Below are 21,846 nucleotides of genomic sequence, written 5' to 3' on the forward strand. Positions count from 1 at the left end.
ATTTAACTGTGGTTATTTCCTTTGTTCCTTTACTTCCTGAATGAAGTTATTGTAAAAATACCCAAAATTGAACTATTATAAAAATACCCAATATTAAATCAAAGCACATGATATATAGGAGGCTATAGTTATAAGAAGAAAATAAAAAGAGTTAAAGGAGAAATTATACTTGTTAGGAAGTTTAGTAAAACATTCCTGACTTCCTTACAGGAGTAAGAAAACACATAGTGGCAAGTTCACCAGCAACTCCAACCGGATCCAAGATGATTTTAAAAATGTATGTAGATAGGTTTTTATACTGAGAGCTGATGAACCACGTCATAAAGATTCTTGAACTCATTCCCATGTATGGAAGTAGAGATCATTTCATCTGAACAGTGGGACTATCTCCAGCAGAACAAATATCTGGAAATATTTACTCTTTAGGGACTTTGGGAGTTTCAGCGTATTACCTCACAGCGCTGTCAGCAGTGCCCAAAAGTGTCTGGTTTTCTGCAGACTCTCCCAGTTGTTGTTCTCTTTCACTGTCATCTTTGCCATCTTATGCATGAGATAGAACCTCAGAGTTGCTTTACTTTGCATTTTTCTAATAGTGATTTGGAGCATTTTAAAATATTTGTATTGATAGCTTAGATTTCTTCCTTTGAAAACTGCCCATTCATGTCCTTTGACCATTTCTCCTTTGGAGAATGAATGGCACCACTGTTTCTTGTTTTATCACCTTATGTAAGAGTTAATGTAATGACTTCCTAATTAATCTTTTGGTTTCCAGTCTTTCCTTCATCAAGCCACCTTTTTTCCACTATAGAGTTGGCAAATTACTAATAATAAGTAATTTGCGTAGTGTTTACAGGTTTGCACATCCCTGCCAGTACAAAATAGTATTGTTCCTATTTTGCAGATAAGCAGTTTGAGACTGACAGGTTGTGGCTTGTTCACACTCATGGAGGCAATGGGTATCTGAGGTGGGATCTGCAGACAGCTAACCTGACTTTGGTCCTTTAGAATAAGTCTTTTCACATTGCTGTTATACTTTCAGAAACACTTTGGAACATAGCATTTCTCTCCCTTAAAAAAATCTTAAATTCAGATAACCCCTCTAAAGAGATAATTTCTAATCTAAGTCCCAAGACTCTTCTTCTTGGCCTGCTTAGCCTTCTGTCATATGCTGCCATCTTTCCTAGTCTGCTTTATAGCCCAGTATTCTCCAACATAAATCCTCTATGCTGCCCAGTTTTGTCTGCCCACTGACTTTTTCTCCTATTCGCTGTGTTCGTTTCTACCTGTGTACCTTTGTATTTGTCTACTTATGCTTTGAGCTACAGAGCGAGTCCTAAATCTTTCATAAAACCTATTCTTGTTACATTGACCAGCAAGCTATAGAATCACTGTAGATGCTCCATGATCTGGCACTGGAAGTTCTTCATCTTTTTGGTGTGTCATGGATCCTTTGTGCAGTCTGGCCCTGAAGCCTCTGGACCACTTCTCAGAATGGTTTTTAATGCCTAATATTTTGTGTGTGTGTGTGTGTGTGTGTGTGTGTGTGTGTGTGTGTGTGTAATTACAAAGAAAACCAGTCATTGAAACATAGTTATGGAAATATTTTTCAAAACAATTTCACAGCCCTCAGGTTGAGATCTAACAGTTGATTGTGAACTATCTTATACTATTGTCTCTCATGTATTATAATAGTTCCTGTCTCATCAAATTATAATGTAAGGTCGAGGGCAAGAATTCATATTTTTTTGAGTTTCCCAGAAGACCCAGCATAATTTTGAATGCAGTATGTTTGCTTAATGAGTAATTTGTGGATTTATATGTGAATTTATAAGAAAATATTTTTATTTTTTCTCTCCTCTAGTATGCCTTCTTGTTAACAGCATCAGTACAGTTTGCTGGTGGAATCGTTATCTTCTTTGGGCTTTTGATATCTCCGGAAGAAATTGGTAAGGAGAAGTAGTCTAATTTGTTCAGAACTCCTCACTGTTAGGGGAAGTATAGGGCAGGGATTTGAAATACTTAACTCTCCTAGGAAGGAAAAATTTTGAAATCTGGTCTACTGATCGAGGGCCCAGTTTTTCTTTACTATAAACATTGTGACACTGCCTTTTGGTGGTGATGAAACAACAGAAAAATACCCTTGGCCCTCAGAAGGATTGAAGAGTAATCCTGATTTGCAAATTCTTAAGATAGTGGTAAGGAAATAAATAATTTTCCATATCTTAGGACTTAGGACTTCCAGTTTACCTATTAGGACTTTTTTATATGGACCACAAATATAGCAGCTTTATTTTTGCATGTGGCTGAGCAACAGTGCCTCTGTGATGTCTTTCCTGAAGAATGTTTATCATTAGAATGCCATTTGTCTCCCTTTCAAATAGGAATAGGTAATTATTAAATAGGTAATAATTAAATAATTAATAATAAATAATTAAATAGGTAATTATTAAAGTCTACCCAAAAAACACCCAACATAACCTTAACTCTATTTCTACCAAGATCGGTCATTCTCAGTATCTTAAAGGCATAAATTATTTTATTTTATTTTATATTTTTACTTAACAGTCATGGGACCGTAGGATTTAGAACTGGAAGGGATCTTAAATGTCCTCTGCTTCGGTCCTCTTATTTTTAAAGAAACCAAGCTACAGAGAGGTTAAGTGATTTCCAGGGTAACCAGGAAGTCACCAGAGTGGGGACTCAAATCTAAGTCCTTTGGCTCTGAAGCCAGTGTTCTTTTCATTGCACTGGGCTCAGTTAGTCAGCAACTATGTATTAACCATCTACTGTGTGCCAGGCGCCATACTGAGTACCAGAAATACAAAGAAAGGCAAAAACCAGTTCTTCTTCCTAATGAGCTTATATTCTAATTGGGAGAGATAGCATGCCAACAGCTATGTACATACAGGATATACATATAAGTAGGGTAAATTGGAAAGAATCTGTCAGGGAAGGCCTTGCAATAAGGGAGACCAGGTTAAAGCTTCCTGTAGAAGGTGGGATTTTAGCTGAGACCCAAGCCAGGCGTTGGAGGTGAGGAAAGAGGGCATTCAAAGCATCAGAGACACCCAGTGAAAAAGGACAGAGGAGATGGTATGTCCTGCAAGGAACAGCAAGGAGGCCAGTGTCACTGGATAGAGTGTGTGGAGGGATAGGTACTATGTCAGGGAACAGGTACTATGTAAGAAGGTGTCAAGGGCCTAGTTTATGAAGGGCTCTGACAGCCAAATGGGATTTTTATATGTGATCTTGGAGCCATTAGAGTTAATTGAGTAGGGGGATGCTTTGTCTTATGTATTTTATTTTGTGCTTGCACATAGGGATCCCAGCTGTTATATCATTCAGCTATTTTAGGACCACAGCAACCACCAGAAAGGAAGATCCTTTGAGGAACATGGAGTGTTCCTCAAAATAATCTAATTAAACTAGATTATCATTACTTCATCAGTCCCTGGGAGTGATGTGTAAGGTTCATGAAATTGCAGTGGATAAAACCATCTTATTTAGGTCTCTTTAAAAAATTAAATGTTTTATTAGTATTATAATTATATATAATATATTATTATATTATATAACATTAAGCAATGGTATAAATTGTCTGGTTAGCTTAAGGGGATAGGGATAACATATATGTCAGACTATTTGACATTTTATTCAGTCACAACAGGCTAAAAGAAATTAGGGTGAGACATATACACTGCTTATCCTATAAATGTTTTGTCTTTTTAAAAACTAAATTTAATTTTATCTTACATTGGCAAGCAAAGGCTTTGGAATTATGTAATCAAGGGCACAAGAGCAGAAAATAAGAACAATCAACATGCAAGATGAAAAGACTCCAAACCCAAGATTGTAAATAATTATACGTGTCTGTAGACTAGCTGTTTACCATCCCTTAAAATGTGTATATTTAACATAACCTGCATTGTCCTTTTTGACTTCTTTACAATGTATCTAATATGGATTTATTACTACTACTGTGGTCTTTAACAGGTATAGTTAATGTATATATCATGCCCTTGGTTCTCCTTTTTTACATTCTAACTCATTTTAGCTAAGATTTCCTATTTTTAAAAAATTATGGTAACAGCTTAATGAAATGTGTGTGTTAAGGAGAAAGATCATAGTCAATATATGACTTCATGCTTTAAGGCCATATCTTTGTACATTTTAGGTCTCCCAGGAACTGAGGAAGAAGAAAGTTCTGAAGATAACCCTTGTAGACCATTAATTAACAATGCTGACAGTGAGGATCATGAGCCCAATTATTCAATCCAAGACGTCAGTACAATCCACGAGCCCAAGGCAATCAGCTTTTACCAGGCTTGTTGTCTTCCTGGAGTTATGCTGGTAAGGACCACTTATTTCATTAATGCCTGCCCTTTGGTATTTACCCTGAAGGTCATCGATGCCTGGCATTGAAACATCCTTGAGTGCTTCTCTCCTTTTTACAGCTGCCCCAGAAAGATTGGGAGTATTTTGCCACTTCTACTTGAAGCTTAAAATGAGATTGCTCAGTGGTTTTTTGTGATACATTCCAGTGTCACCACAGCCCTTATAGTAGAAGGGAGTTAGGAAAGCTTTTCCTAATGTCTTAACTAAATCCCTTCTGCAAGTTTTTCAGTCTTGATGTGGAATTTCAAGTACTTCAGTGGAATTAAGAGATCCAGATTATGTTTCTGACTTGGCCTGCTAACTTTCTGTGTGGCCTGCTGTAGGCCACTCAGAATGTCCTTGCTTTTTAGATCCTCCTTGCTCTGTGGAATAAATATGTCACATTTACCTTATATATCACACTAGGTTATTTTCTTTGGAATTTTAGTGTGAGATTATAAAGCCCATTAGCTTTTTAGAATAAGAATACTTTACAAAGTGGTATTGCATCTTTTCCAAGTAGGCTCAGTATTTACAAATGACCAGATTGCACCTCTGCTCTACTTATTGAATCCATTATTATTTACCCTTTTCTCCAGACAATGGTAACAAGTATTTTCACCCAAATGCTTTAAGTATGAATTAGTCCCTAAACACAAATTTACATAATTTCCTAATCGCAATTAAATGTGAATAATATGGGTATTATCTTTGCAAACTTTAAAGTGCTGTATATGTAATTAGCTATTATTGTTATGTTGTTAGTGATGATAATAATGGAAATAAAATAGAAAGGAGATAGAGTGGGTTGTTTTTTTTAAGGCTAGTTTCCCAACCCCTTTATTTTGTTTTTTTAGATATTCCATCATAAGTCAACTTATAACCCTGCCTTCTGTCTATGTATATATAGTCCTTCTTACTGCCCTAATAGTGATAAAGTTCTTAAAAGTTATAAGCATCATCCTTCCTTTTAGGAATGTAAACAGTTTAACCTTATTGAATCCCTTATGATTTCACTTTCCTGTTTTTTTATGCTTCTCTTGAGTGTTGTATTTGAGCATCAGATTTTCTGGTCAGTTCTGGTTTTTTCATCCACAGTGCTTGAAAGTCCTCTGATTCATTAAATATCAGTGTTATTTTTTTTTCCCCAAAGGATTATACTGTTTTGCTTGATGGGTCATAACTTGGTTGAAATCCTAGCTTCTTTGCCTTCCAGAATATTATATCCCAAGTCAAGTCCTCTAATAAAGAAGCTGCTATGTTATCCTGACTATATTCCATGATATTTGAATTGTTTCTTTCTGGCTGCCTAACAGTATGTTCTCCTTGACCTGGGACCTCTGGAATTTGTCTATAATATTAAGATCTCTTTCTGGAGGTGTTTGGTAGATTCTTCCAATTTCTGTTTTACCCTTTGGTTCTAGAATACCAGGGTAATTTTCCTTGAAATTCCTTGAAATATGATGGCTAGATTCTTTTTGATCATGACTTTTAAGTAGTCCAATAATTCTTAAAATTATCTCTCTGAGGGCTGCTAGGTGGCACAGTGGATAGAGCACTGGCCTTGGAGTCAGGAGGACCGGAGTTCAAATTTGGTCTCAGACACTTATTAGCTGTATGATCTTGATTAACCTCAATTACCTCCCTTCTCCCCTTCCTCCCAGCCCCCCAAAAAAGAAAAAAACAACCATGGTAAACAAATAAATACTCTCTCCTAGCTTAATTTTCTAGGTCACTTGTTTTTCCAGTGAGATATTTAGCATTTTCTTCTATTTTTTCATTCTTTGATTTTTGTTTCATAATGTTTTATGGAGTCATTAGCATCCACCTGCCCAACTCTTGATTTTTAAAGAATTAATTAATTCTCAACTAGGTAATTAACAATGATTAATAATTAATAGATAATTTAATTAATCATTAATTAAGGAATTCTTCAGTGATCTTTTCTATCTCATTTTCCATTTTGCCAGTTCTACTTTTTAAGGAGTTGTTTTCTTCAGTGAATTTTTGTATATCTTTTTCCTTTTTTTGTGCTTCCTTTGCCAAGTAGTTGACTCTGTTTTCATGATTCTCTTGCACCACGATTTCATCATTCATTCCCAGTTTTTCTTTTATCTCTTATTTGGTTTTTAAAATCCTTTTTGAGATCTTCCAGGAATTCTTTTGGGCCTGAGAACAATTCGCATTTTTCTTTGAGTCTTTGCCTGTAGCCAGTTTGACAAACTCTTCTGAGTTTGTGTTTTGATCTTCCCTGTCACTATAGTAACTTTGTTATTATACTACAAAAAGAACTCTGGTCAAGTTCTTTTTGTTTGTTGCTCATTTTCTAATCTATTTGGTGACCTTTAACTTTATGTTAAAGTTGCACTCTGCTACTCTGCCAAGCTTCAGCATTTTTGTGGTGCTATTTTCAGAACTAAATCTGGGGACCCGCAAGTTTTCAGTTTTTCCAAGGTAGTATTACTTAAAGAGAGGTGTGATTACTGCTCCCCTGGCCTGGGCTCTGGTCTTTGAGTGATTACAAAACACTCTTCCACCCTAGAACTGTGACCAGGAACTCTACTCCCTTACAGTTGCATACCTGTAGCATGCTAGTTTCTCACCCTGGGACTATGACACAGGCCTGTGACCCAGCTCCTTGTATGGGCAGTGCAACAGAATCCTGCCCCTAATGCCAGCAAAGTGACCCTTATAATCTCCTTTTGATCAGTTGTTCAGGCTCCTTACTTTCTGTGGGCTAAGAGCTCCAGAAGTCTGTGCTGCAGATTCTGATGCCCCCAAAGCCCTTACTACTGCTGACTTGTGCTGGCTGACCTGCTGCTGCTTACTCAGAGCTGCCTGCACTGGACTGTGCTCAACTCTCCCTCCAGTGAGATGGACCTTTCCTATTGACCTTCTAAGTTGTTTTGGGCTGGAAAATTGTTTTATTCCCATCCTTTTGTTGATTCTGCTGCTCTAGAATTGGTTGTGAGGCATTATTTTAAAGTTGTTTGGAGGGGAATTTGGGAGAACTCAGGTGAGTTCCTGCCTTTGCTGTCCCATCTTATGCTACAACTTTTAAGTGTTTCCTATGACTTCACTCTTTCATGTAATTTAAATTCAGAAAATGATTTAATGTGCTCATGACTAAATATCAAAGCCTTCTGCTATGTTATTTGTACTGAAACAAGCTTTTGTTTCAGTAGCTACATGTCTAAGGATATAAAGGGAGCCTAGTTAACCTCTATCCATTGTGCTTGTGACAGCTGGTCTGGATAAAATGATGAACATGACTTGGATTGGGGTGAGGGGGATTCGAGGTGGAGTGGAAGAGAGCCTTTTCCTCTAATGGCGGAATACCTGACTGCTCCAGTGAAAAGATTGCATAAGCTAGACACACTCAGAACTTAGTTGGCCTGCTCATTCTACCTTCTCCTTGGATGCTAAGTGTTAGTTTTTTCTAGTCACTGCTATACTGGACATTGAAATCCTAGCTCTAGCCCTATTTTAAGGCAGTTGCAACTTTTTTTCACCTAAAGGAGAACCATATGACAAATTTTGTTCTCAGTTTGAAAGATTAGCAATTTGTTGAATATTTGTATTGTAAGCTTGTAGAAATTATTATGTAGGTGTATTTTTAATAACTAATGTTCTAGTGATTGACTTACGAACTACATTGTTTAGTCATAGTATCCAAGTGTAAATATTATATAAACTTTTTAGGAAATAGTCAATGAAAATGTTACTTGTAACAGAAGCAGTAAGGTTTACTAGATGCATTAATCTGCTGCATATGCTTGCTATGGAGTACATACTATTTGTGTACGTGTATGACTGATCCTTCTAATCAGGGTATAGATAGAATGTGCCATTCCCCAAAGGCTCTGACCATTGGTGTGTATACTCTTCTAGAAGCCTGAAGGAAGTAGTGGGGGAGGCCGAATGTGAAATAAGTAGGTGTATATATCCTGTGCTAATGATGCGTCACTTTCTCATGCTTCTCTAGCAGCTGAGGAAGAAAAGGAGGGTTGGGGAGGATTGGGATAAAGATAGGGAAACAGGGATTTGTAAAAGTGTTTAATTTCTAGTGCTGTTGGATCCAGATTCCTTTAACACCGCCAAAATAAAAAAAACAAAAACACTTAAGTTGCCTTTTTGCGTTTTATTACTTATTTATTGGTTGCTGAATATTTTTTCCTAGTATTCCTTGGCCTATGCCTGCTTGAAGTTAGTGAATTATTCCTTCTTCTTCTGGCTGCCTTTTTATCTGAGCAACAACTTTAGATGGAAGGAGGCTGACGCTGACAAACTCTCCATTTGGTATGATGTTGGAGGAATTATAGGTACGCTTGGGAAATACCTTTAATTTCTTTTACTGTGTTAAAAAAAAAAAAGTCTGGACATCATTTAAAATGTAATTTTTTGTTTCATGCCCTGTGTTCTAGAAGATCTTCCCACTCTAGAAAATAGGTAAACCCTGCTGGGGGAAAAAGTCTACAAGAAAGGAACGGTAGAATTAAAGGAATCCCTGTGGGGTTGGATTTTTGGGGGGAGGCTCTTTGTTGGTCTCTTATTGATTAAACTGTTCCTCTGCCTTAGTTTGTTAGGTAGTATTTTTAAAATTTATATTGTTCTTCTAAATGTAGTAGCCTCCTCCCTCCTATCCAGAGCTATTTCAAAGCACTGTAGTTAATTCTTTGTTTCTTTAGATCAAAGGTAGAATGGTTATGCTCATTTATTTTCAGCCTTCTCAGCAAAAGGTGAAATAATGGCCTAGTTACAGATTATAGGAGCAGGAATGAGATAATAACAGTGGGGAACCTTCCTGCATGTTACACAGGGGCTTCATTCTAAGCACCTTGGTTCTAATGGGGTGGGGGTGCTGGGCTCAGGTAGAAGTAAAATAACAGATTACTGATAAAACTGAAGTAGATCATGAGCGCTCCTTAGATAATGTTGAAATCTGGATAGAAAGTACTTGGAGCGCATAAAAGGAAACAGCTCAAGTGGTGTCCTATTCCATTTCAACTTTTTACACTGAATTTTAGGCCACAAGCTTGAACGGTTAGTTTTGCTCCTTCCCTGTGATTTAGAGTAGTGTAGACTTACCTGCTGACAAGGAAATATTTGGATGAATTCATATCTTCCAGAACTTTAAGGAGTTGTTTGTAAAAGTTGAATCGGATGGGTGTGGGTCACTTCCGCTGGCCTACCATGCATCCTAGGGCTGTGAGCCAACCAGCCATGATTGCTACACTTCTTACTTGGTGGATTTTTACTGAGTGAAAAATAAAATTTAGGAAGAATATGCATATGCTTTAGATGGATAATAATTAGAGCATTGCTTTTTGTATTGATGATAATGTTCATCATCATAAGCTTACATGGGAACGAAATACCCCAGGGAATTTTCATAAAAGAAGTCACCTTATGAGGAAAACTTTCTAAGAATATAAGGCATTTTTTTAGATGAATAGGTTATAAATGATCCTAATGATTAGACAAGAGAAGAACGAGAGGGATACTAGGCAGATAAGACACAACTAAATAAGGATGAAAATATTTGTATTTTTCTTTGAAGGTGGAACTTTACAAGGCTTCATCTCTGACATGCTACAGAAAAGGTCGCCCGTGCTAGCTGTGAGCCTGCTTCTGGCAGTTGGGTCCCTGTTTGGCTATAGCCGTGAGTATACTTTTGTACAGAAAGTGCCTTTCTGGACTTTGAAGTAAAGGTGCCTCTAGTCTGAGGCCAGTCTGGGGGCATTTGCCTTGAAGCAAGCTGCACAGGGATAATATAATGCCTTTGCAGCTGATTGTAAATGTCTGGAAAAGCCGTCATCATGTAGTTTTGTTTTTGTCTCGGAGGAAACTAGCGTCTCATCTGCTTTGTGGATTTTTTTAGAAGAGCTTTCTTGCTAGCATACATGCTTTGTTTAAGGACAGGCTCCAGAGAGTCAGCATTGCTGCCAATAAAACAATAAAAGGGCCAGAGGTTTCCAAAGAGGAGAGATGTAATTAGTAGGTGTGGTATATGTGGTTGAAGATAATGTTGAGGTGGGAGAAGAGTTCCTTCTTGGTTTATAGAAGTCTTGTTGCGTATGACTTTCAACAAGAGGCAGAAGTTTCCCAGCCAGAGAGGGGCGAAGGAGGGGAAGGGAGGCAGGGTCTTATCAATTTACAATCTCTGTGAGCTTCACGGAGTGTTAGGTCTTTGTGCTGCTGAATTGTGGCCGATGGAACTCTTAAAAGCCAGTGTGTTAACGGACGAACATCCTCTCTTTGCAGGTTCTCCAAACAATAAGACTATTAACGCACTTCTAATGACTGTTACAGGTATGGTATGCTTGACCAAACTCATTATAATATCAAATTAAATATCAATATAAAACTCATTATAATTATCAGTATTAGATAGACGTACCTTCTCATTTGATAATTTGGACTATGTTTATTTAATGGTAGCTGTTGATTTAAGTGGAAAGAAAGATGTGAACTCATCCAGGTTATGTTTCTGCAAAAGTAAGATGATTTGTCCATTTAAGACACAAGATTCCTATTAGTAAAGGACTAATCTCTGAGTTAGTAGTTGATTGATTTGAAGATTTTTCCCAGATCAGTTATTGCTGCCGCAGGTGTTGATATTTCAGGAGAGACACCAGTCCTGCTGGGGCCTAAATAAAGGGAAATAACCTGCTGGGCACTTGAAGGGAAGGCATTGCCCTCTAAACAGGAGGTGGGGAGAGAAAGATGGAAACTACTAAAGAAAAAAAACAAAACTCCACCTCCCCCCCAGCCCCCTACCCCCTGCGCTTTCTAAGCAGTTCTGCCTTTATGGAGACAGCACCAGAGAATTATAGAGTTCCTTTGGGAAAATTTAAAGTCACCCTCTATCTCAAATGATTTAATGAAAAGACATTTAATTGTATATTATGCTTCAGGAACTTGTGTTAGAAATGCAAATATTTTTTTAAAAGACGTTCCTTGCCCTGGAGGAGCTTACATTCTATGGGAAAGTCATAAGTCTGGAGAGAAGTGAATAGGGAAGAAAATTTTGTTCTAGAGGATTGGAAAGTGGAGGAAGGGAATATATGGAAGGTGTGGCTGGCAGATGGTGACCTTGGGTGGCTGAAGGAGATATGGAGCTGTCAAGCATGACCTGAAGTGCATTTAGACTCGATGAGGACATGCCTTTGTTAAGACCCAGATTACTTTGTGACTTGGTAGCTTTGTCGTTTGATGTTTTAAATCTTGGTTGCTTTTTTCTGTTCCTTCTTCAGTCTTGTGTATGATTTTTTTTTTGAACATAATATCTATTTTTATTACCAAAACATGAGAATGACATCTTTTTATTACACTCTTTTAAAACTTTCATACGGGTCAAACCTGCCTCAACATTAATTCAATTCAACAAGCATCCCTTGACTGCCTTTTCCGTGCAAAGCACTGGGTGGGGTGGCAGGACATAGCTAGAAGAGTAAGACCCAGTCTCTGCCTGCAAGGTGCTTCCTTGTATGAAAGCCAATAAATTATATCAATCAGAGGGGTGGGCTTTTGTATGTTTTTAACTCAAGAACATGGAGCTGGTCGTGACAGTCAGCTAACATGTTAACCTTGAATTGTGGGAATTGTTAGGTGTTGTTTTTAATTGAGGCATTCTGCTTCCCAAACCTTGTGTATGATTTTTTAAAAAATCTAAATGAAATTCTCTCTGCATCCACTTCAGGGTCTCTGAACAGAGTAGCCCCTCTGTTTCTTGCTCATTTCCTTAGTTTCCCTAGACTTTTTTCCCAACTTTCTAGCCATCCTGGCATGATCTTCCTTGTAGAATTTTAGACCATAGGATAATATTTATCCTACTTCTGAATATTTGAAATCTTTTCTCTCCAAATCTGGTGCATGTGTCAAACAGTTCCAACTTTCCTCTCTTTTTACAAACTCTAAGACAGGGTAATGATTTCCTCCCAAAGTTTCCCTCTTTTCAGTCCCAGCAACATGTTAACATGTTCTTCCATGTTAACTTACAGGATCAGTAGAGGTGGAAGGGCCATGTAGTCAAACCTTGTCACTTTCAGAGGAGGCAGTTGAATCTCCTAGGGAGGTTTATTTCAAACACACTCCTAGAAGTTAGACCTGCAGGACTCCTGAGAGGTCATCCAGCCACTTAGAGATGGAGAAACTGAGGCCAGAAAGATATACAGGTGGTTAAGTTGCAAAACCAAATCCACTGTTTTTTCTCTAATAGCCCATGGATTCATAGATAAATAAACCAAGGCCCAGGAAGATAAGCAGCCTCGACAGGGTCTCCAGGCTTAGATCCATCCTAGGCTGTCTTCCCTTTGCACTTACTGTTCTTGGACCTTAGGATTCTCATCTGTGGAATGGGCACAGTAAGATGACTCACCCTGTGTGGCTCCCAGGGTCATCATTGTTAGTGTTTAATGCTGCCTGTATCAGTGAGGTCTGAGGTCCACACTGTATGCCCTCCCTCATTCAAGTATTCATGGTAGCAGATAGACTTCTTAAGTACCTGGATGAATTCACCTGCAGATGTGAAATTCTTAGAAAGTTCTGGTACCTCTTCAACTTTGCTAATCCATTAGTTAGCACTGTGATATTGAACAAATTCCTTAATCTCTCCTATCCTCAATTTCTTCATCTTTAAAATGGGGGTTCTCATCTGCTCTGAAGTAAGAAAGTTATGGGTATAGTAGAAACTGTTCATAATTGATATCTAAAAGCAAATCTGTGAAAGTTCAGGTATCTCCATTACACAGTTGTGCCTAATCTCTTCTTACTTCAGAATAAGACAATAAACAGTGACCACCATATACAGAAATGTAAACTCTGGGCCTGTAGGACTGACATATCTGTCAGCAAAGCAAAGAGGGACCATGCAGTGGGCTTTATCTAACATGCTAAACTGAATCCGGCCTACAAACTGCTTGAGAATTTTTAAAGATAAATGGCCCCATGACAGACTTGTACCTCATTCCCAAAAACCCATCCACACACTTGCTTTGCCCCTGCCACAGACACAGCCTTCCAGGTGACATCTAAGACTCATTCCCTAAGAGTGGCTGCAAGCATGTCACTAGCTCCTGGAGGAACAGATTCTCCCTGTGCTCACTTAATTACTTTTTTCCATGAAATGCATGTTTCCCTCCTTAGATGTCCCCCTTCTGATGAAGCCAAGAAAAAGCTATCATAGATTGCATATGAAAAGATAGAGAGTTGTCAGTGAAGCAGTCGTAAGGTGCTGCTGCTAAATTTATTTCAGGAGCTGTTGTACCTCCTAATGGTGATTGAAGCACTCCCCAAGGGGCTATCCAAACTACTGCATTTTATTGGAATTTTCTCATGTTGACTGTTGCTTAAAGTAGGACAGCTATTGGTGGCCTTAAAAGCATTTTAGTTACAAAAGTTTTTATAATTAAGTTTTTTTTATGGGTTTGTGTTTGAGTTTTTGGTAATAGGGTGTGACCTATATTTGGACAAACCAGTAGAATTTCCTCTTTTCCAGTGAATACTCAGAGGTGTAACTAACTTTTTGTGCTTTACAAAATATGATGGGAGCAAGCAGTATGAAAAGTGCTCCGAAATCAACTTTTTAAAGGCAAATTCAGTTGGAAATATAGAAAGAAATCTTGGGTCAGTCAATCAGTAAGCAGTAGGGCCGCTTTGCTGGGGCTGCAGGCTGAAGGAGGAAGCCCAGGATGATCTGATAACTTTCTGTTCTGACTGATTGTTCTTAATTTAGTGCTAAGTCCATTTTTTTTTTCTGTTCTGCTGTACTGTGCTTCCCAATGCCCTCTGAATTTTGGCAGATGTCCTCTAATTTTGGTACCTTCTATCACTGCCCCGGTCACCATGCCCCATTTAGGACTCTGTGCCAGTGGTTTCGGTAGTAAGTGTTGTTATACTCCATGGAAACTGTACAATGGGGGTTCTCTAGATGTTTGGGTTTCATATACTCTAAAAGAAGGGAGTCTAGGGTTCAGATACTTCTTAACTTTCGTATTCAAGGCTTTTCACAGTGGGGTTCCAAACTGCTTTTCCCAGCATTGTTATCCTATGCATTTTAGTTTTTACCTGTTTTCCAACCAAGTTTTTCGATTTACTGTTCCCCAAACATATCCCTTGTTTTCTTACCCCGGAAGGCTCAGAGGATAATAGGATCTTAGATTTAGGGCTGGAAGAGATCTCAGAGACCATCTCATCCATGCTTTTGCTTACACCATTTAGGTGCCCTTCCCCCACATCTATTCTCTTTAAGGACCAGCTCAAATGCTTTAATGTTGCCTTCTCTGATTCTCATGGATTATTGTATCTCACACTTGTATTCCACTTTATGTTATTATTTTCTTTGTATCTTCGTACAAAACAATATCCCTACCTCTTTCAGCACTCTCCCACCACATACATACTCTTTGAGTCTAAAACCCATATTTTTCTTGAACCGCTACCTCTGGGGCAAGCAAATCAGACAGCTTACCTGAAAAAGCAAGATATTTTGGAGGAGAGACAGAGGACCCTACCTCTGTTCCCACTCTGACCTTGGTGGAGGTACCCAGGATCCTGAGGCCAAGAACTCTGGGAATAGTGGTGATCTCCAATCCACAGCCCCCACCAGGGAAGAAGAGGCCTACCATCCTTGCCACCAACAATGCTAACTGCTGACCAGTTGCCATCGTGGAAATGACATTGAAGAAGGCCCATTACCCTCTGCTTCACCACTATACCCTGAAGACAATGAGAGCTCTCCCATCTGACTTGGAACTGAAAGGCCCTTATATGTGTTCTCTCCCTTATTGAAACATGAATTTGATAGTAAGACTGTCTTCACTTTTCTAGATATGTTTCCAGTCCTTATCACAAGGCTTTGTACATAATGCTTAATATATTTTCATTTATTCACCCATGTCAGTATCTCCCTTATTGTCTAGCAGTGTGACAAGCACATAGGGCCTCACTAAGTGTTCAGTTGGATCGGTCAGTTTGAAGAAAATAAAACCCTTGGGAAAAAAAGAAGCTGGAGGTGAAGGCACTGCCATTCTTGCCTTCTTGTTATCTTTTGCCTCTATTTTAGAATGTCTTCCTGTTGTAAGATAAAGATGATATTGTGAGACTTTAGCAGTTACCCTGAACAGTGCCTACCTTTCAGAGTTGTTGTGAAAATCTAATAAGATGATATTTACAAAGCACTTAGCACACAGTGTCTGGAACATAGTAGGTACTATATACTTACTCTCTTCCCTTCTTTCCACTTGCTTTTTTATTCTGTTTACATTTTCAGGGTTTTTCATTGGAGGACCTTCAAACATGATTAGTGCTGCTATTTCTGCGGATTTGGGTCACCAGGAGCTGGTACAGGGAAGCAGTGAAGCTTTGGCCACAGTGACAGGAATTGTTGATGGAACTGGGAGTGTTGGAGCAGCAATGGGCCAGGTGAGATTATCAAAGGAAAATTTTAATGTTCAAGCATGTTAAATATTTCTCTGAAGATGGAGGCATTCATCTTTACTTTACAGTATATAGTGTTACAGTGTATGATGCTTCTGCAGTAGTATCCTGGAGTTCAACTTTTTATCTTCATGGGTGTCAAAAGCTTGTGACTTGTGGGGAAACCTTGCTTTCTCTCACCTTGTGCCATAACTTTTCCCCTATCATAGAGCCTTCCATAGCCATGGCCCATTGTTCTCTTTTTTTCCTAGCCTCTGAGAATGAGGTTCTCCCCTTCTTGCAAGGCTAACCCCCTTTGTTGGTGCCTTTGAACTCATCTCTTCCCATCTCCTTCAGGATCTTGCCCCCATCAGTCATTCCCTTTCTTTGTCTGCTGACCTCTTCCCTGCTACCTGTAGATATGTTCACCCTTCCTTTGCCATCCTTTTGAACTCACTGTCCCTTTTACTGCCAGAATCCTTGAAAGAGTCTCCTTTTCTGGTTGTCTCCACTTCTTTACCAATGCTCCCTTCTTGCTTCCAACCTCACAGCACTACTGAAGTGACTTCAATAAAAGAGATGTGGTCACTGCTCTCCTGGCTTGTGCTTTGGTCTCTGAGTGACCACAAGCACTTGTTTCTGCCTTAGAACTGTGACCAGGATCCCTACTCCCCTGCAATTGCACACTCTCTGTGTGCTAGTGCTTCTCACACTTGGACTTGTAAGATTTGGAAAGGTCAGTCCCCAATTCCATGAGACACATGCCCTCTACATCACTGCAATAAGCTTCAAAGAGGATCTTGTCATAAAGCCTTTAAAAAGGCTTATGGTTCCATCTGAAACGTTAGCTTCTGGGCTAACTGTGCATTGTGCAGTTCTGTGCATATGCGTATTTATGTGTCCTGCCTTTCCCTTTATCCCTCCTTTTCTTTTCCTTCAGTGATACTGGTTCATTACCACTTTATGTGAAACCTTGAGCCTTTTCAGATCTCAGCCCTGGCTGACTGGGCTTTGGGTATCCTTCTCCTTTTCAGATAATATTCACATATCATCACTAGATAAGCCTTATGTGTCCTTTTTTGTCACAGAAATCTTGGAAGGTGTAACACATGTGTGGAGAACTGGTGGCATGTGGCTTCTAGAATCTTGGGTGTGGCCTTTTGACTCATTCAAGTTTTATGGGACAAATTCTTTTATTAAGGGGATTTATTCTGTGAAGTTTGGAGTCAGTCCAAGGACTGCATTTGAGGACCTAGATGACCACATGTGGCCTTGAGTCTGTAGGTTTCCCACTCCTGGTTTAATTTCTCTCAGAATCTAAAGTTATTAAAACTTAAAAATCTACTGAAACTTTTAAGACCCTATATATAAGATGGTAGTAAGATCCCTAGTTCAAGTATTGTATTTGAGAAGTGAGAGACCTGTGCATATCCTTTGAATACCATTACTGCCCCAAGGAGAACAAAGGAAAGGACCCATATGTGTAGAAATATTTATAGCAGCTCTTTTTGTGGTGGCAAAGAAATTGACACTAAGGGGATGCCCATTACTTGGGGAAGAGCTGAACAAGTTTTGGTATTTGAATTTGATTGAATACTGCTGTGTTGTACTGTTGCTGTATATCAAATGATAAAGTTTCAGAAAAGTCTAGAAAGACTTATAGAAAATGATGCAAAGTGAAATGAGCAGGAGAAAACTCTACACAATAACAGGAATATTGTAAAGATGATCAGCTGTGAAAGACTTAGTAAACGATCACTACAATGACCTAATACAACTTAACGTATTTATGATGACAAATACTTTCCGCCTCCAGAAAGAGAACTAGTGGACTCAGGGCAAATTGAAGTATATTTTTCCTTTGTTTTTCTTATTCTTTATTTCCCCCTGGAACATGGCTAATTCAAAATTATGATTTATATAACTCCTTGTGTATAATGGATATCAATGATGAGAATTTGCAGCTTAAAATTAAACATAAAAGTAAAAAAAATTTTAAAGTGAAAGATCTACTTACCAGCTTAGGAAAGGGTTTTATAGCTTTTGTAACGGAAAAAAGTCTGAAAATGTTCATCTTGTCCTTCTAAGTGGTGAAGTGGATCAAAGTTAAACCTTTTGAACTGATAATTGTTACCTGTCATACCTGATAGGAGACAGTTGGGTTTGGGAAAAACTCTTGTGTATGGAGTGAATTACTAGGTTTTCAAAACTGGGCATTAATAGAAAACTTCACTACCTTTTAATCCTTTTGAATGGTTTTGTTTGATCTTCTGCATTCACTTTTATTAGTGCATATACAATCATATTGTGATCTATCCTTTTATGTTCAGTTTTTAGTGTCTTTGATTCAGGACAACCTAGGCTGGATGTGGGTTTTCTATTTCTTCATTTTAATGGTAAGTGTATATATTCTTTACTAATTTTTAAAAATTCCCTATTATCTTAAGAGTGTATTTTAAAGACATATAAACAAGGAAAGAACTGATTTTTTTTTCTTAAAGATTCATTTATAAAAAGTACCATATTTATCAGTCCATAAGGTACCTCTTTTTTCAGGGGAAAAATGGGCCTAAATTAGTCTGTATTTTATATTCCATTCAATGTTGGATCTCTTATTCAAGGAAAATCAATAGTAGAAGACAAATTAGCATCATTGACTATTAATTTACCCAGGATTATCCCCTGGTGAAAGTCAATTTTCCCTAAATTCTCATATTCTATAACAGTCCACTTATTCTAGGTACAGGTAGCTACAAGCCATTACTTGTCTGAGAGCCTCAACGGGAAAACCCTCTGGATACCTCAGCCTCTCCTTGTGGCCAACACTGGAAGCTTATTGAAGCTAATAGTAGAGTTACAACATTAGGATAAAGATGATAATAGGTAGAAAAATACCACACTTGTGTTTCTATGCTGTCACAGAAGACATTTCACTTCCCTATAGTATCATCCATTGTCTAGAAGTTGGCAATCTTTAGTACCCTACAAGGCTATATAAGTCTCAGTATTCATGGCACTGGAAGTGTCTTATGTCATCCTTCTAGTTCTCATGGTGGAAAGAAAATAGGATCAATAATTTTAAAATCCTCTTTTTAATCCTAATTCCATCAATGATATGCTATGTGGGCAAATTATTTTATTTTTTTGCCTCAGTTTTTTCTTCCACAGAATTGAGAAATGACTACATCCATCCAGATAGGATTTTCTACAACATTCTAAGAGAAATTAAAGTGTGTGTGTGTTTTTCTGATACTGTTTTCTTTTCACAGACAAGTTGTACGATTCTGTTCATCTCACCATTAATAGTGAGGGACATAAGATCTCTTGTGCTAAGAAGATAAGGCATATGTTGATTGAATGACCATTGCCCCTGGGAGAGAGGCTATTGTAGAAGAAGGACACAAACTGGACTGTTATTTCAATTTCTTTTAAGTCACTATATTTGGAGGAAACTACTTGGTGGGATAGCCTGCTGGACTTGGAATCAAGAAGACCTGTTTTCTATTCCTGCCTCAGACTCAGCTGTGTGACCCCAGACACGCCACTTAACTTCTGTCTGCCTGCTTCTACCTCCTAGGGTTGTTGTGAGGATTAAATGAGATAATGCTATGTAAGGCACTTTTTAAATCTTGGAGTGCTATGTAAATGGTAACTGTCATTACTGTTGTTATGGGGGAAAGGGAAATTGTCCAAAATGGCTTGGCATAAAACTTAGAGTTAAACCTAATCGAGCATTCAGCATTATCAGCCACTGGAGAAGCAGACTCTGAGCAGCCACAAGGCAGAGCAACTGTCTACACTACATAAAAATGGACTGACTAGCCTCTGTGGCTGCAGGATGCTCCATTTTAGTTCTCCTGCTCTTCTGGAACTTCTTCAGGTATAGCTGCATCTATTTATTCTCCAGCAAACAACACTAAACCTTGAGTTTTCGAGTTCAGGAAGTTAAGTGATGATGAGGAACCATAATTTTATATCAGTGAGCTGCTTCAGCTCTGTGATTTGCTATGGTTTTTTGTCCATGGTGGCAGTGAATTAAAGGAATAAGTGATACTGGAAGCATTCTGTTCCCATCAAGTGCATGAGTTGGACTTGAGAATTGTTTTAAGTCTTCCTTGGCTGAAAAATTCCTCTGGTATTTATTTTACTTCTTAGGGGAAAATGATACAACATACTTAATAACTTAATCACCAGCTCTCTAGCTTTAATTCATTACTATGGCCACTCTTTCAATCCACTTGGCTTCATTAAGAATTACTTTAACTCCTGGAAGTACTGATGATCCTTCCTTTTCAAGGACTTATAAGGTAGATTAATTATCTTGGACATTCCAAAGTATAACTAGCAGCTCCAGTATGTAGTGGCGCACATTTGCTGGCAGGGGACTTTAATAACTAATGTAAATGATTTATGATCTTCAGCCCTGTTATTAGGCGATTGATCTGTGTTCCAGGTGAGCTCCCTAAGCCATTTCAGCAGAGAATCAGAATGGGAAAGGAGGCAGGGGCTTAGTTATGGAAGGGAACATTGGGAAAGGTTGAGAATTGGTAAGGTCTGGTAGGCAGCTGTTCTATAAAAAAATGAAAACCATCTCCAAGGACATGTATTTCTGTGCTAGTCACCAGCATTAAAGTCATTGTGTGTATGGTTGAGGAGGGCAGGGTTTAATTATGTAAACTAGCTGGTTATAGGGGAAACGTGCAATTTTTGAGGTATTTCTGTGTATGGACTTGGAAAAAGAATCACTTATCGACCAGATTTCTCATTGTTTTGTTACGTAATGCTGACAAAAAGGGAAACCTTCTTAGTGAGCTGACAAGGGCTGGAAGTCATCAGAAAAGAAAAATATACTGACTTTTATTGTATTTTTAAAAAATTTTCAGCTCCGAATTCTTTCTCTCCCTCCAGCCACTCCCTCACCCATTGAGAAGGGAAGCAATACTATGCCCTTATATGGGTGATGATTTTTGCATTTTTAAAGTGTGTAAAATTAATGTTTTTTTTAAATTTATGTATTTAAGCATTTCATTATGTGAGCTGTAAGAATTAGAATGTTATTAGTGCCTTAGGATTCTCTGGGACGTTGAATGTTGCCCAGTGATGGTTCTCTAATCTTACAGTGGCCTCTCCACTTAGTACCCAGACAAATGGTGGCCTCATTTCTATTATATTGTTTGAGAGCCTTCCCTCCCCTTTGTGTCTAACATTGGGTCTGTGTTCAGCTAAGTTTAGAATAAATTGCATACTTTGGATTTAATTACAGGTACTAGACCAGTCTCATTCTGATCTTTACTTCTTTTTGGCATTTAATGTAGAGAGTTTTTTTCCTGAATAATCTGTATTATTTCAGGACTCATATTATCCCTTATTTGTTTTATCAAATCTGAACCCATATGGAAAAATTAAAGATGTATAATTCTTTATACTTCTGACCCAAATATATCATTAAGAGTTTTTGATCATGATAAGAAATAACCTATTTGGTCTTACACAATCTGAGATTAGGGATACATTTTAAAGAATATGTGTGTATATACAAATGTATAAACTTATAAACATACATGTATATATATACATATTTACATATATACATGTATGTACCTTTTACCTCCTATTGTTTTATCTCCCTTTAGAAAATATGTAGCATAATGAAGGCCACCTATAAAATGCCTTTGTCCTTTGCTGTACAGAAGGTTCTCGGATGCCTGTTATATTGAAACAAAGCTCCTAATCTTTTTATTTTTAAAATTCTGAAGCAGCTTGAGTTTCTTCGAAGAATCAAGTGGGGGAGCATTCTAATAATGTTAAAAAATGAGGTCACATGAATAAATTTTTTTTTAAATGAAATGAAGTCGGTATTTGTGCTTCCTTGAGAAAATTAAGGCTATCTTCTGTGAGTTCATTAGTTTTCCCCCCTGCATACCCTTCTATTTCTTTGCTCTTCACTTTCCCCATAGTTTTAGAGGAATGCAGTGTCCTTTGTCCTGTTTTCTAACCCTGTGTTCTCACCCCTTCTTCAGGCCCAGATTTTCCAGATTAATGTTGGGCTTACAT

At 38.1% G+C, this 21,846-nt stretch overlaps 1 protein-coding gene across 1 annotated transcript in view; it reads left to right on the forward strand.

The window, feature by feature from the left end:
• SLC37A3 (solute carrier family 37 member 3) overlaps positions 1-21,639 on the forward strand; it is a 46,682-nt gene extending 25,043 nt beyond the window's left edge. Inside the window, exons 8-15 of the mRNA XM_072652581.1 lie at positions 1,862-1,946; positions 4,175-4,350; positions 8,555-8,696; positions 9,935-10,036; positions 10,639-10,686; positions 15,647-15,798; positions 18,123-18,188; positions 19,062-21,639. Of these exons, the coding sequence (XP_072508682.1) occupies positions 1,862-1,946; positions 4,175-4,350; positions 8,555-8,696; positions 9,935-10,036; positions 10,639-10,686; positions 15,647-15,798; positions 18,123-18,188; positions 19,062-19,133 (843 nt within the window). The 3' untranslated portion in view covers positions 19,134-21,639. The remainder of the gene's footprint in view (positions 1-1,861; positions 1,947-4,174; positions 4,351-8,554; positions 8,697-9,934; positions 10,037-10,638; positions 10,687-15,646; positions 15,799-18,122; positions 18,189-19,061) is intronic.
• Positions 21,640-21,846: the final 207 nt, after the last annotated feature.

The sequence above is a fragment of the Notamacropus eugenii genome, chromosome 3 (genome assembly GCF_028372415.1).
Source record: "Notamacropus eugenii isolate mMacEug1 chromosome 3, mMacEug1.pri_v2, whole genome shotgun sequence".
NCBI lineage: Eukaryota > Metazoa > Chordata > Mammalia > Diprotodontia > Macropodidae > Notamacropus > Notamacropus eugenii.